We start from the raw sequence: 16356 nt of genomic DNA on the forward strand, positions 1-16356 counted from the left end.
CACATGGGCACTTCTAAAGCAAGGCATTGAATTTGTCTTGATTATTGCTCTCACAGATACCCAGCAACTTCAACAGTTACAAATACACAGCAGATGTGAAAATCAGGCCATTTATTTAAGAATTAATATGTAGATTCAAGGGTACAACTTTAAATGTCAAAGGCCATGTGGCTAATGTGCCAGCAGAATGTTAACATCATACCCTGTACCAGAAACACACTAGCTAGAAAATATGTATGGCTATGTTTTATTCTCACAAAGTGATTTCAGATCCTTGGGGTGAGCCTTAGACAAAATTTCTGTATTCAAATACCCAAATGAGAATAGGAGCTTCAGATCTATATTCAGATCTATATTCTGCTCTCAGCTTTGCAATTCAGGGCTCTCCTTGGCTGCTTGGGACAAAAGCAAGTAGCTGCTGGTTGTGCAAGAGTGCTGACAGGTGTGGAAAGGCTTTGCCCGATTTCAAAGAGCTGCAGCTCAGCCATGGGGCAGTATGCAGAACATCCCAGGGCTGAGCCACTGCTACTATGCTTCACTTTTATTGAGGCAGTGTGCAAAAGCTTGGCTTCAGATTAGTTGCCCATTATTCTAGACACTCTTCAAAAAAAAAGAAAATGGAAGGCTTTCTGGTGCTAGAGTCTTATAAACAGCTGTAAGCTCTGCACCAAATGCACTAAGATGCCATCTCTGGTAAGACGCCAAGTGTTGCTACAAAGCCTGTATAAGCACTCTGCTACTTCTGAACTCTATAAGTGTATGTTGTCTGCTGAGTTTATGCTGAAATAAATGAACTAATTTATCTGCTTACTGATGCCCTTACAGGGACAGATGATTATGCTGGACCCACAAATGAGCTACAGCATGAACTTAGGCTGAGTGGTGGTGAAATGCTGACTGCTCAGAGCAGAAGTATTCTCACTTAGCAGAAATGTTAAAATGCTGATGACTGCTCCCAGGCAAGAAGCTGTCCTGCTGCCCTTAAAGAGGGGCCACCACCACTGTTTCAAAATGGCAGTGTCCTTGCTTGCGTGCCATTAGTGCAGAAGTGACTTCTTATATGGGGCTCCCAGGATGACACTGTGCAACACAATGAGATTGCAACATGATGTGGGTATGATTTTACTGTCTTGCTGGAACTCATTATCAAGTTCCTGCCTCAAAGTAAAAGGATGTCATGAAAATGGCCTTTGGATGGCCCCACAGCAAATGATTTATTGTGAAACAAGCAATGGCTGATGCATGGGCTTGAGGACAGTGCCCTGAAAAAAATCAAAAGTGCAATATACTGACACTGCCTTTTGCAAATAAACAGCACAGGGAGACAAATACTGAGTCTGAAAGACAGGAGTCTGAAAGACATGTCTGTGAGTAGCTCATCTTAGGCAACAACTGGTCTTCTGCCTCCAGCCTGTTTGTTTTCTCTTTATAGCATAGGAGTCACATGCATCTCAACGCTGTAGCTGTAATGCTATAGTTGTGATAGTAGATGTAAACTAGAAACAATAACAGTATGATCTAGTTGCTTCCTGAGTAGCACTGAGTTCCTGATACCCACTCTGGTTTCTGTTGAGGTTCAGGTATTCAGCACATTATTACAGTTATCCAACACCTCCTTAATTCACACCCATGGCAGGAAGAGCCAACATGACTGAACTTGCCATGAAATCAAGTGACCTATGTGTTAGTAAGGCTTAATAAAGGCAGTTTTTGTTCTGTGATAAAAATGTCACTATGTCTTGTAATTCTATTGTGTCGTATTTGATAGTACCTTAGTTCTTTAAGACTTCAGAGCAATTGTTGCTAATCCTTCAGATGTTATCTGCCAGCTAATACAGCATGTCTGATGTTTCATACAATGCATTACAGTAAATAATTTTCTAGGCTATGTGGTTACAACTAAGGATGTAGTTTGAGGCATACAGTTTCAGGGAACCCAATGTTAGAAGTTCCTATGCCTTCCTCAACGCTGGGGCTCTTGTTCCCACCTCTCAGTACAACTTTTGCACCACCTTCTCAGTTATTTCACTACCATTGTCGTAGAGCCAGAGTATAAAATAGGACCACCCCAAAAAATAAGAAAGAAGCACCCAAAAGTGAAAAGACCGGCACTGGACTGAAAAAAAACCGTCCATGATAAGAATCATCTCAGAAATTTTTGCTCATTCCTATTCCCAGATCTCAAAGTAAGTCCCAAGTCTTCCACTGAAACTCTGATGTGACTGCATGTTAATGGGAAACATCCTTTCTGGATTAATCTGTCCAAAATCTGGTAAAACAGCACAATAATGTTAGTTATTGGGAAATATTTTTGATTCCAAAAAGAAAAAAGGAGAGGCCAATAAAGGAGGACTCCCAGGATCTCACCATGGTGCAACACAACTTGCCTTAATGTTCTGCCTAAAGAGTAAGACATAATTTTTAGTATCTTCAGAAGGGAAGCAATTCTTTTGTCATCTGAATGTGTGCCATCTGGTTTATACTTCCTACTGCTAACAAATCACAGAAGTACTCAAAAAATGTATATGAAAACCAAACTTATTTTCTCTTATTCCTTCTGTTGCAGGTACATGTTTTTCTTCTGTAATTTCTTTTGGTAAATGATTACCATAATGTTTGGCATTTCCTTTCAATCTGAGTTGTGAAAAGAGTAGGACATGCACTGGCTTATACGGAATTACAAGCATTCCTTTCAGAATGCACCGTTTTGAGTTTAAGACATGACACACAATTTTTAATTAGTAACTTCTTAAACAAGTATCACAAAACACTGAAGAAAAAAGTACATAATAAAAAGTACTACTGTGAAGGAAAGCTTTGGACAGGATCTTCTTGTCTGTCATGGCAAGAGTGTTTATGCCAGAGTAGTAAAGAACACTTCAGTTTTTCCATTTTCAATGTAATTTTCATGTAGACAGTGACGATAAATTGAGCTCCATCTTGACACTGGGCATAAAAGACTGAGGCTGCACAAATATACTCCAGAACTCATTTTTTTTTTCCCTTCCTGTCCAACTCCATGCCCTGAAGCAGACTTGGAGCTCTTCAGGGATCTGCTCAGAAAAATCCCATGGGATTCTGGATCCTGGAGAGCAGAGGTGTCCAGGAGCACTGGTTGATTTTCAAGTATCACCTCCCTGCCAAACTCAAGACTGGTCCATTTCAGTATGCAGGACATCAAGCAAAGGCAGCAGTAGGCCTGTGTGGATGAACAAGGAGTTCCTGACAAAACTCTAACATTAAAAAAGCATACAGGATGTGGACGCAGGAGCAGGGAAAATATTTTTAGTTCTGTTAGTCTTGATATTAGTACCTGAAAAAGGTGAAGTGAGGAAGTTCTCACTTTCAGGGCTTTGTTACAAATCAGACAGCGAACGGTGAGCTTATATTTACTTCCTACCTGCTCTGAGGAATCCCTAGTCTCTAAGGTTTATTCCATCAGACCTCCTGGGTACTGGGAAGACAGAGTTGCTTTTGGACCATCTCAAAGATCCCTATGAAGGACACACTAAGCATGAAGGAGAAAAATATTGTCTCAAAGTATCTGAAGTCCTTTAAGATTGGCAAGTCGTAGTGGATTTGGTGGAACAAAACTTAGCCAAATGCATCAAGTAGAACAGTAAAACTAGAACACATGATGACAGTCTTTTCAGGAGAGAACTTTATAAACTTCACCATAGCCAAAAGTAGATGGCAGAAAGTTTAACCAAGAAGAAGGAGTCCTAGGTCTCTTGCATTTCTCATTTATTCTCTGACAGTCTGTGAGAAACTCTTCTGGAGGGCATCATACTACCAAAGAAGTTTTTGTCCTCTGAAACTGAAGAAATCATGGAGATTTTACAGAAGACATGGAAATATTTTCTGAAGAATATGTGTGATTGACAGGATGAACGTTATGAAAGCCAGTGTGTCGTCATGCATGCCACTTCAGAAATGAAAATTACTAAAGAGATGCTGAAATCAAAGCTTATAATGACTCTTAACAGTTCCCAAGCTCTCCAGTGGTTATTATACTTAAGAAGAATGGGGAAGGGATATTGTTTTGTGTAGGTGATTAAACATTCCTCTCAGTGACTACCCCCGGTGCGTGTCTTAGGCTCATAATTTTCTGGTTAACTGTACTGCGACTGGTTATATCAATGGGTTGGACTTAACACACTGATATTGGCAGACTTTCAGCAAAAAAGTGCTAGGGAAAATAAAAGTCCTTGCTATAGGCTTATATCCTTGATGTACGTGAAAGATTCAGATGTCTAGGTCTGGCATAGACCACTGCTGGTCTGTGTCAACACAGCTGTTTATGCTAAATTGGAAGTGAAGAAATTTCTTTATTCTAATTACATTATTTTATATGAGAGTAAATTAGCTCTGGGCTGGGAGTAAGTAAAACAGAGATGTTGGAGTGAAAAAAGGACCCTGCACTCCAATTCAATGTGAATCACGCTAGAGCCATTTATTACAGAAACAAGCCTCCTTATATTTGCAACTATTCTTTGATCACGCGTCCATGCTCCAGTCATGCATTCACTAATTGGATATCATCTATGTTCACGAGCTGTCCACTTGCTGGAGTCTCACTGCTGATAGGTCCATTGATTTATGTCATGTTGAGGCCTTGTTATTGTAGAAATGCCTCTCTCCCATGGCAGGTCTTGTTCTCAGCTTTCTGAGATGGCCTTGAAATTCCTTTGAGCCTGGCTAGTTCAGTAACAAATCTCCATCTAATAGAAACCCATCCACACAGAGATACATAAAATTAATTTTCACATCTTTTATTGTATCCCAATGACAAATACTTTCCCTACAATAAGTAGAATCATGGAATAATTCAGGTTACAAAAGACCTTTAAGATCATCAAATCCAGCTGTTAACACTGTCAAGTCCACCACTAAACCAAGTGCCATGTCTACATGTCTTTTAAATACCTCCAGAGATGGTGATTCAACAACTTCCCTAGGCAGACTGTCCCAATGCTTGACAACCCCTTCCATGAAGAAATTCTCCTAATATCTAATTTAAAACTCCCCTGATGCAACTTGAGGCCATTTTCTCTTGTCCTATCAGTTGTGGCTTGGGAGAAAAGACCAACACCCTCCTCGCTACAACCTCATATCAGGTAGTTGTAGAGAGCAATAACGTCTCCCCTCAGCCTCCTTTTCTCCAGGCTAAACAGCCCCAGCTCCCTCAACTACTCCTCATCAGACTTGTGCTCCAGACCCCTCACCAGCTTCATTGCCCTTCTCTGAACTCACTCCAGCATCTCTAGGTCTTTCCTGTAGTGAGGGGCCCAAAAGTGAACATAGGATTCAAAGTGCGACTTCACCGGTGCTGAGAATGAAGGGACAATAACTTCCCTCGTCCTGCAGGCCACACTGTTTCTGGTACAAGCCAGGATGATGTTGACCTAATAGGATAAATAGGAGAACATGTCTTTTTTTCAAAGAGAATCCAAGCCCAGAAAGGACAAATGCTGAAGCATAATACTGAAGGGAGGGTAAGGTGTGAATGGCAGGTGGAGATTAGGGCTTTCAGAAGTTCAGGACACACTTTAGCAATTGATAAAGGTATAAAACCACTTGTAAGTCTAATGGTGACAGTTCAATCTAGCTCAGGTCTTTGTTGATGACCCACAATCATACTGTACACATATCAGTCACACAGAGGTAAAATCTGCCTCAAATTAGGAAGATTAATCTGGGTAAGAAGCGTTTACGTGTCATTACAAATGACTACTTTCAATTGTCAAGTCACCTTCTCTTGAAGAGTTCAAGAATAGCTTCATCACTTTCCCCAAAGCACCAAGGTGAATTGCAAATGCTAGAAATGTATGATGTGACGAGATATGATTGACAGTATAACTACCAAGATGGTTAGACATAGATTTACACTGCTAACCAATGGTCTTTATAATTTCAGGTTCATAAAATATGAGAAACTTTATACGCAAATAGAGCTGCTTTCCAAAATTGCTATAAAATTGCAGGCAACCTACAAAGACTTAAAAAAAAAAATGAATGCCACACACTCAGCAGGGCAAATATTTAACCTGTAAATAAACTAGCAGAAATCTACTCCCGGGGACAAGTTACCTGCTTGAAGTAAGCTAATATTTCTGCAGTGTCTGACCAGCAGGACTGCACCAGAAGCAGATTCCTAAGCATGTGCTTGTTCCATTTTGACCTTCAGTTTGGCACTTACTCAGGAGCATTTTCCCTCCACTACAGTGTCAGAAGTCTTTGTGTAAGGAGCCAAAAGGTCTGTCTTGGTTTCATGTGATGAGGAGGTACATACAGTCTGCTCAGTGATGATCAGCCCCACGAGGAGCCAGCTTCCCACATAATGGGAATGTGACCTCATGGATAAAATGCAGACTGCAGTTCTCTTCCTCTCCAGGTTCTTCTGTCTTCACCCTTTGTCCTCTCAGGTGCAGGCAGGAGGGATACATGGACTGTCTCCAGTTCAAACTAATTTTTCCTCCATACAGCCAACACTTTGAAAATAAAAAATGCCTTGATGATTTACACACAAGAATTCCAGGCTAAGGCACCCTCTTCTGTCTCCTAGTAGCTGTTTTGCTTCGCATCATCTCACTGCCTTAGATCCAATGCAAAAGCACAAATCCACTGATTTTCACTTATTCCCGATTTACACCAGGGGGTGGATGTTTAGAATCGTAATACCCACATAGCACACAGTTGTTAATTTTGCTTTGATTTGCAATAAGCTTGAAATAGCTTTGGAAAAACAGCCATTAATTTAGTCTCCTCCTCAAGTAGAAGAAAGCTAACTAGAAAACAGACTTGTAGTTTTGGCACAGCTGAGGGGACAGAAATTTGAAAATGGGATGTCAGGGAGCAAGGAAGGGAGTGTGAGGACAGGAGCAAGTGCTACTCGTAACGATCTTCTCTGGTTCTTTCCTTACTCTCAGCTACTGTTTCTTCTTAGTCCTGGAAGTCTTTGCTTTGTCACGTTAATTAAAATATTTGTTTGAGTAACTCTTTGGTTCATGTATTGTAATTGGTTTTCAGTTACTTACAATGACTAATGAAAAAAAGTTGTTTATTTAATATGAAAGACAACACATGGTGATACTGGGTGAAAAACTGGAAAGTCCCTGAGTAATCCTACTGCATTCTTTTTTTCCTTGCTGCACGTTGAATAGCATGACCATCCTGATCATGCTTCTGGCAGCATTCTTTTTTTTTTTTTTTTTTTGGTTTGCAATACTACTTCCCTTTCTGGAGATTACTTCATTTCCTATGCAGTTACTAAATACGTGGGGAAACCCCAGGAATATATGAAGGGAGATATTTTCCATTAAACCTGACCAGTAGATGGCTTTTGATTGTATTGTAAATGAGCCAAAGGGCACAGAAAAGAAGGACTGCAATTTTGGATTCTTTCGGACTGCTGAAAACTGTGAATGAAGTTCTGAGACAGCCAAAAATGTTCTGACTGAGGCTTGAGGACTTTGCTGAAGCAATGCTCAACATCACACTTAAGAATTTTAGAAGTGCAGCAGCAAGAGTGCAGGATTAAATACATAGCACTAGAATCCAGAAAGAGCTAGCAAGATCAACAAAGTGAAATTAAGCCAACTAAGAGAAAATTCAGAAGAGAGAGAAAGAATTGATAGTGATGGTTTTACATGTATTATGTAATTGTCCATTGCTGGAGCACTTGCTTGTGCTGCAGTGATATTCACATGCCAGATCCTCCCAAGACAGAACTTGAAGGCAATTCTGCCTCCAAAACAGAGATTTCATCAGCAGTATGGATGGAAAAAAATATTCACCAGTGTTGCAACTGTCATTCTCTGCAGCAAGAATCACCAGCTGCACGGAAAATACAGGAACAGGGATCATCATCTGCTGTGCTGTGAGGAAGTGGCACTGTGGTACAGCAGAGCTCTGGCTCTCATCCTTGTTCTCAGAAGACTTTGTGCAACTTTATGACTAATTAATGTGACCTTTGTAACACCTGCCCAGTAGAGGACAGATTCAGAAAATACACTTCACTCCATGGCCAGCACTTCTAGAAATAAATGCAATTTCCATTCTTGTGAATGGTGGTAAATATGAAGTATAAACAGCTTCAGGAAGAGGGGCAGAGACAGCCACACAAATTTCAGTAAGCCTATCCTGACAAGAAGTGCTCATCAAAATGAGTTAGGCTTTCAGAATTGCATATTAACTAAACAAAAGAAAACATATAGTTTTGTAAAGGGCTGACCCAGCCACTGCTGAAGCTCATCAGGAAGATAGGTACTAAACATGTATCTCATGGTTGCACATCTATTTACAGCCATTTATTCCATATCTTTCATATAAATTATTCAGTGTGACAGCTGGCAAACTTAAAATCTTGGCTTTTTTGTTGCTATCTATTTAAGGAATAGTTAGGGGCAAAAAACATATTTATGTCATTTTTACCTGTAAGTTCTGTGTTTCGCCTGCTCAAGTCAGTCAAGTTGCCTCAGGTAAGGTTCAGAGTAGACACTGTCTCACTGCCAAAAGAAAATACAGATGACACTGAAGTCCCAGACTGTCAGACAAAGAATTTGAGACATTTTGCTTTTATAGGTCAAAAGTATGCACAGATTTTGCATACAGGGTCACAGAAGTACAAGAAAACAAGAGAAAGAACTTGCCTGAAGGAAATCTAAGTCTCCAACAGGACTACACTTTCCTGATGAACCTAATATTTTTTAGAATAAACAAACAAACAAAAACCCTCAAACCAAACCAAACAAACAAAAAAAACCCAACCCAAACCAACAAAAAACAAACAGGAGTTGTGACATACACTGACTCAGATTTTCACCTATTTCTAAATGGCCTTTTACATATTTGAATCTAAAATTCCAGTTATGAGGTAGAATTTTTAAATATATCCATGAGCAATCATTGAGGAAGACAAGGACAAATCAGTGCAAGGGTTTCCCCAGGGGAAAGAAATCCCCCACTGCTCATAGGAGTGTAAAGAAACGTAAAGTTTCAGGTCACTCACAAGTCAGGGAAAGTTGGGGGAGAAGCATACAGAAAATGATCTGAGACACTCCAAATTTTTCACTCAGGTACCTCAGGCTCTCTTTTGTCCTTTGCTATGCTGTATCATAGCTGACATGGAAACCTTGATCAGTGGTATTAACAAATTTCACGCTTGCAGTAGCACCTACAAATTGATTTGTACTAATCTAGCATGTACTAGTTTGTGGTATGACTTGGACAGGCACTTCTGTACCACACATCATCAGAAGTTAGATGCAGGATAGTCTGCATTCCTATGTGCCATATATTGCTGATAAGCCCATCATTTCTCAAAAATCTTATAATGTACAAGTGATGAAACTTGGTCGGTGTTAAGGCACTACTATGCCAACAAAACCAAAGCTTCTCAATAACTATGTTTATGACCCTGTCAACAAAGGAAGTGTTTGTTCAGCAGGAGGCTACCAGGCATGGTTTATGATACTCATATTTAAGGCTTACGAATTATTATTTTTAGTCAGAGTCTGTATGTATCAGAAAATCAGCAGCTTTTAATTCACCTTCTTTGTGTCTCCAAAACTAAGTGCTTGTAAATAATTTGAAACAACAGCTCCTCTCTTTTGCCAAAATCATAGGAGTTTACAATAAAACATGTGATCTTTTAATTTATGGTTCATCTTTTCTGACTTCTCTCTGTAACCACAAAAGGAATTTTATCTTTGTTGGCTGTGGGTTTTTTGCAGACCAAGTCTTCTGCTCACTAGCTCTTGTTTTTCTGTCTTTGACTTTTAAACTACAAATCAAAACATGGGCTCAGAGGTTCTTGTTCCTCTATATCAAGATTTGTTATACTGTAATCAATATTTCATATATAATAGAGTTAAGACACCTAAGCCCTTTGTTTGTATTTGAATAATATCGTACAAGAGTCACAAACATCTCGTCTGTCTGGATCAAGAATACAGAAATAACGCTTTCTTAAAACACAACAGACAGTGGGTTTTATGCAAAGAAGACAAAGGATATCACCTTCATTGCATACGCAGTACAGAAACAATTTTATCTGAGTTAATGAAAATAGTTAAGGAAATCAAAGACAAATAAGAGGTTCTTGGGTTTATTTGGAAAAGCGGTCTACATTCCTCAGGCAATACAATTCACAATTCCATTTTCTCCTTGTATGCAGGCCAGAAGACCTTTCCATTGATGCTGTAGTTTGCATTTCTATAAACAGTTTCCTGTGAATGGAAATAGGGTGTTAGGGAGAAATAAAAAAGTCCAGAGATAGGAATTAACAACACCATCCATGCTGCTATTAGGCAACAAGACAATGTTTTGTAAAGAGAGATCAACCTGGAGATGTAATAAAGGTCTACAGAATTATGATTGAGAAGGAAAACAGAGATACTGATCAATTTCTAACTTGTTTCCCCATAAAAGAACCACGAGGCAACAAATGAAACCAGGATCAGAGTGAGAGACTACTAGGGATAAGTCTCAAACACACTTGACTTTCCTTACACATTACTGGCCACCTGCTGATGGCCACAGCTGGAGAGACGATACTCAGTAGGCAGACCTCTGGTTTAACACAGAAAGGCAGTAGTTAAGTGCTCATGTGCACACATTACCTAATCCAGCTATCTTCACTACAAGCTGAAAATTTACTGGAAAAACAGGTGCTTGGCTCCATATGTACACATCTTATCAAGTTACTATTCAGAACACACCCTCTAAGACTATAAACTTAATTGTGTAAAACTACAGACACTGATATAGGTGTTAACATTAAGTGCAATTCAGTCTGGCATACAGAAATCTCTCTGTCCTTCATGGTGGGTCAGAGAACAATAACCCTCTATTAGTTCATATCTGGTCCTATGGTTTGTTCCTTTGACTGTTTCCATTGCCTGGCAGAAGAACAATAATGACATTCCTTAATGTTTAACCCAAAAAAAGGCCACTTGTGTTTTAGTATTATTTTCTATTGATGATAAAAAGGGTTGTACATCTCTGACTTTATCTGAATAATTCTCCTTCATGATTTCATCTTCACTTTTCCTTTAACGTTACCATAATCAGAAGAAATCTTTTCTTCACAAGATCAAATTTAAACTTGTGAAAGTGTCTCAATGAATTTCAGAAGCAGACCCCTGAAGCAACTTTGAGAATTTTCCTCTGTTCAAATTCAAATGAGCAAATAGTTAAGAAGTTTTGGCTTCAGAAGAAGCAGTCATTCTCAAAAAATATCTACCTGATTAGGCAAAGCAATTAATCATATCATAATAATATATTATGTATGTTCTCAATAGTACGACAAAGTCGGTCTGGATTCGGTTGTTTATTTCAGTGATGTTAGGTTTTAATATATTAAAAAGTACTCTAAGTATTCCTGTAGAAGTTATCTCAGCATATAAAGAAAGATTATTTTTTTAAACGTAAGACAAGGGGAGCTCATTAAAATCCAGTTCTAGTACATATCATTTCTACAAAGTATTAGTTCCTATTTCTATCATGTCTTAAAATTAAAAAAAAAATCAAATCCCAAAAACATATGGATACATACATACAGATTGTATGCTTTCCACCAGGAGTGGAAACTCCCAGAGAGTAAAGTAAAAATAACAGCAAAAGTACGAAAGTATGGAAGAAAATCACAAGAAATATGAGTATTACAAAAAAACTATAGATTCCACAAAGTTAAGTACACAGCAATTTTGTACATGGTCTGTGTTTTTATATTTCTTTAATTAATAAGGTGTTTTCTGTTAATGAAAAGCAATTTTGTGGTCATCTAGGGAAAGGGATTTACCTACTCACCTGTGACTCATCTCACAGTAGCATCTTACAGCTTCGGGAGTTTCCATGGGTATGACCCACACATGATGTCTGAGCACAAAGGGGAGACCAAGGCAGTATATAAACCAGGCAGGTGCCAAAGCCCCAGCACTGGCCACCCTCAGGGCTGTGGGAGCTCACCTCAGCACAGAAACAGACCCAGTCGACACAAGGAAGAAACATTCTTGCATCATGATGTGCAAGGCTGCAGCTGCTGCGCTGACTCTTCTCCTGATCTCAGTGCTTGGAACAAAAGGTAAAGTAATTCTTCCCAAAGCTCTCCTACTGTAAATACTGACAAGAGGATACTATGCTGTCTTACAAGCGAAGCAAATAACTCTTCTAATACCATAAGCAAAAAGAACATGCTGTGCTTCCTGTGGAAATGGTAAAACAGTTAATTTTTTTTTTCATTCTTCTTGTTTTACAGGTAAGGCCCTGACACGCTCAGTGATTGAACTCCGATGCCAGTGCATAAGCACCCATTCCAAGTTCATCCATCCCAAGTTCATTCATAACGTGAACCTCATCCCCAGTGGACCTCACTGCAAGAATCTTGAAGTCATGTAAGTGCTCTTGCAAAATCTTCCAGTTACTTAACAAGAAGGAAACAGATTTTTTCATTAAGGATGTTAAGTGTTCCCCAAAAGATGGAACAAGCCAGCAGGCATGGCTACACAGAATGTACAACAGCAGCACTTGTTACTCTTACAAATCATACGCTATGTGTTATAAATTGCCCATTATTCTTGTCCATTATTTTTTAAACAACCCATGCAATATTTCAACCTAAAACTACAGTAATCAGACAGCAAATAACTTTCTAAAACTGAATTCCACCAGCATGTGAAAAGAGAAGGAGGAGGCCGTGGAGGCATGCTAAGCAAGTGATCAAAACATGAATTTTAACGACTGAGAAAATTATGATCACACTTCTACTCAAGTCAATGAAATAACTACCATTACCATACAAATAATATAATCTCGTCACAATTGTAGAATTCTTACTGTAACAAAATTCCTGTAGACTGGCTAGTAGTTTCTGAATCAAGCTAGAAAGGTTTTGCCCTTCCGTTAAACACCACCACAAAGCAAGCTGTAGGAAAAAAAAAATCAGTTTTGAAAAGATAGGCCTGCAAATGATTTAATGCATTCAAATAAATAAGATATTAAACCATTTTAAAAAAGGGTTTATGTTAGGCTACAGCCACAAATGATACTGCTTAAAGTAAAGGAGAACATGTCAGCATACACCCAGAGTTATGTTACGAGAGAAACAGGAAATCGCCTTGGAATTCACTAAGCAGACCTTTTCCCTTTTTTCTCTGTTGCAGAGCTACCCTGACAGATGGCAGAGAAGTGTGTCTGGAACCCACTGCTCCCTGGGTGAAGCTGATCATCAAAGCAATTCTGGACAAGTAAGTTATGTGTCCTTAATAAGCTTATAAAAAAACAGTATTTTAAATGAGGTAGCAAACACGCACAGCGTAAAGCGTTCAAAAATTGTCTCCTCAGGCAGCTGTTAGCATTTGTGTTCACTAACTGGGACAAACATTGTGATCACTTTGAACTTTAATTATAGTATTAGGTTAAATACCTTACTGTGCCACACACCCAGTGTGAACTTCATTTACGTAAAGCACAAGCATATTGAAAACCTGCAGCTCAAGTGATCAGGAAATCCAGGCATTGACTAACCAGATTTCTCTTGCTTACAATGGTAAAAGGCAATAATCCATTTTTTCAAAACTAATGACGTTTAGATGAGTGGGGGAAAAATCAGGCCCAAGAGGTGTTAAGTGGAGCATCAAACTATGGAAGTGCACAGTTACTGAGTACTTGTGAAAAGGTCAAAATGTACCAGCATCCCTTACGTTCAGTAGCAGCTTTTAAGAAGCTTGGACAAAAAAGCACAAACTTATAGTGGTTGATTTAATATGATTCCAGTGAGTGATGCTTATTCCATAGACAAGTTCTAACTGTCTCCTTTTCCATTTTCTTTCTTTTTAGGCCAAATGCCAAACCGGAGACAGTGTCCTAAGATGAAGAAGAAAAACGCCCTAATTCCTCCAAGAAGGCAGCCAGGAACAACCAGGGACAGCCAGCCATTCAGCTTCGGGCAGTTCACCTCCTCCTGCCACCCATATTCACTCTTTTAACAGCATCTAGAGAGTAATGATTCCCTGGTTTTGTAGTTGAAAACACTAGTTTAAATCTTTTGAAGAGTTCTCATTATATAGGAGAGAAACCACTGACACCAGAAAAAGCAGGCAGAAAAAATGGATTATGAAAAGAGCTGGAGATGATTCTCGAGTCATTTATGCTGAACACAGCTGGATCAGTGCAGTGCACTCTCAGCAGAGCTTTCACTAAATTATGCCTTCTCTTTTTGCCAATAGTTTAGGAATAGACCAGCAAATCCTCTCCAGGAAAGCACGGATAGGTACCATCAACTGTACCTAGGATACTGACAGTCAGGGTGGGCTACTGACTGTAAAATTATTGGCTTGTAAAATTACTGACTGTAAAATTTACTGGCTTGTAAAATTAGGAAGCCAAAATTCTGAGGCATCAGTTTTTGTGCCATCATTTTCAAGATATTGTTTATTATGAGTTAGTGTTGTGAAGGTGTAAATATTTATTTTAATGACATGTTTTTGTTATTAAAAAGCACTTTATTTATGTATTTATTTTTATTTATTTACTTTTGCATAAGAATGTAGTTGTCTTCAATATTTATTTATGGGAAAATATTTATGTTTATGTACCTAATAAATGCTTGTTGATATATTTTCACTTCAATATTGTGTTATTAATTTCCTTCTTTAAATACAAAACTGAAAAAGAGGATGCATTTTCTATCATTCTGTGTCATGTAAGGGGTTCTCAGAAGGGCAAGTGGTGGCTGAGTTGTGGATTGCAGCTAATTACAACAGCAAGTTCATGTCTATGATGAGTGTACATGATTTCCAATAGGAGGAAATATAAAAATTATCTACTTTCTTCCTCCTTCCTTGCCAGACTCTGTGTTTTCAGAGGCCTGGGTGATAAAATTCACTGATAGAAAGTAATGAGCAAATAATGGTTAGTCACAAAAATTCCAAGGCCATAGCAGTGGTGGTGCTCGGACTGTATGTCAGCTGACTAACCTGGCACTGAACGAGGTTTTCATTAACTTAAATAAGCAGGGAAACTTGATAAACATTAAGGAAGTCACTGAGCATCCTCCCTAATTCCACTGAGGAGGGAGGACCACATCAGGAAAAGTCCTAAGAAATACAACTCCGATTGTATGGCCATGCATCTGCCTGTGACACAGCCATTTACAGAGAAACAGCTGGAATACAAGCAGTGAACACTTGAGAAAGTGGGAAAATTGGACAAATGTTTTGCTTCAGTGTTTTCCAATAGGGAGCTGCTCCATATTTTGCATGAACAGCCCAAGTTTGCTCATAATGCAAGATCAAAAAGGGAGTTTCTGGTACTGTTTGAGCAAGCTCTTATGCAAGATGACAACTATTTCAAGCATACTTGACTCCCTCTCTCCAGTGGGTGAGCAATTGGCTGACAGGCCAGGCTCAAAGGGTTCCAGTAAATGGGGTTATGTGGGGCTGGCAACCAGTCACTAGTGGGGTTCCACAGGGATCCATCTTAGGGTCAGCACTCTTCAATGTCTTTTTAAATGACTTAAGCTGAAGATTGAGAGATTGCTTAGCAAGTTTGCTGATGACACAAAATTGGGGGGAGCTGTTGACACTCTTGAGGGCAGAGAGGCCCTGCAGAGGGATCTGAACAAATCAGAGAACTGAGCAATCACCAACCCCATGAAGTTCAACAAGAGCAAGTGCTGCATTTTGCACCTGGGACATGGCAACCCTGGCTGTACATACAGACTGGGAGACAAGATGCTGGAAAGCAGCTCCGCGGAGAAGGATCTGTGGGTTCTGGTCAATGAGCCAACAGTATGCCCTGGCAGCCAAGAAAGCCATCTGTGCCCTGCGGTGCATCAAGCACAGCATTGCTAGCCACTCGAAGGAGGGGATTGTCCCACTCTGCTCTGCACTGGTGCGGCCTCACCTGGTGTGCAGTTCCGGGCACCGCAGTATAAAAAAGACATTAAGCTGCTAGAGAGTGTCCAGAAGAGGGCTACAAAGTTGGTGAAGGGTTTGGAGAGGAAGCTGTATGAGGAGTGGCTAAAGCCACTTGGTTTGTTCAGCTTGAAGAAGAGGAGACTGAGAGGAGACCTCATTGTGGTCTACAGCTTCCTCACGAGGCGAGGAGGAAGGGCAGGCACTGAACTCTTCTCTTTAGTGACCAACGACAGAACCCAAGGGAACGGCAGGAAGATGTGCCAGGGGAGGTTTAGGCTGGACATTAGGAAAAGGTTCTTCACCCAGAGGGTGTTGAAGCACTGGAACAGGCTCCCCAGGGAGGTAGTCATGGCCCCAAGCCTGTCAATATTCAAAAAGAGACTTGACAACACCTTCAGACACACGGTGTGAACTGTGGGGCTGTCATATGCAGGGA

The 16356-nt window shown here is 39.8% G+C and overlaps 2 protein-coding genes across 3 annotated transcripts in view; one reads left to right on the forward strand and one right to left on the reverse strand.

The window, feature by feature from the left end:
- Positions 1-16356, reverse strand: part of RASSF6 (Ras association domain family member 6) — a 90605-nt gene that overhangs the window by 36030 nt on the left and 38219 nt on the right. For both annotated transcript variants that reach the window (XR_010472339.1, XM_065061673.1), the window contains exon 2: positions 8434-8507. The gene's annotated coding sequence lies outside the window, so the exon portion shown is untranslated. The remainder of the gene's footprint in view (positions 1-8433; positions 8508-16356) is intronic.
- LOC102094827 (interleukin-8) lies at positions 11954-15516 on the forward strand. Its single transcript, XM_021289024.2, has 4 exons — positions 11954-12085; positions 12260-12395; positions 13164-13247; positions 13840-15516. The coding sequence occupies exons 1-4, from the start codon at positions 12022-12024 to the stop codon at positions 13868-13870; spliced, it is 315 nt and encodes a 104-aa protein (XP_021144699.2). The 5' UTR covers positions 11954-12021; the 3' UTR covers positions 13871-15516.

The sequence above is a fragment of the Columba livia genome, chromosome 4 (genome assembly GCF_036013475.1).
Source record: "Columba livia isolate bColLiv1 breed racing homer chromosome 4, bColLiv1.pat.W.v2, whole genome shotgun sequence".
NCBI lineage: Eukaryota > Metazoa > Chordata > Aves > Columbiformes > Columbidae > Columba > Columba livia.

Excerpts from the sequence above, each read along its gene's own strand:
- LOC102094827 (XM_021289024.2), top strand. The coding sequence starts at position 12,022 with ATGATGTGCAAGGCTGCAGCTGCTGCGCTGACTCTTCTCCTGATCTCA. Across the intron at positions 12,086-12,259 it reads CTCAGTGCTTGGAACAAAAG|GTAAGGCCCTGACACGCTCA; the intron begins GTAAAGTAATTC and ends CTTGTTTTACAG. Across the intron at positions 12,396-13,163 it reads TGCAAGAATCTTGAAGTCAT|AGCTACCCTGACAGATGGCA; the intron begins GTAAGTGCTCTT and ends TCTCTGTTGCAG.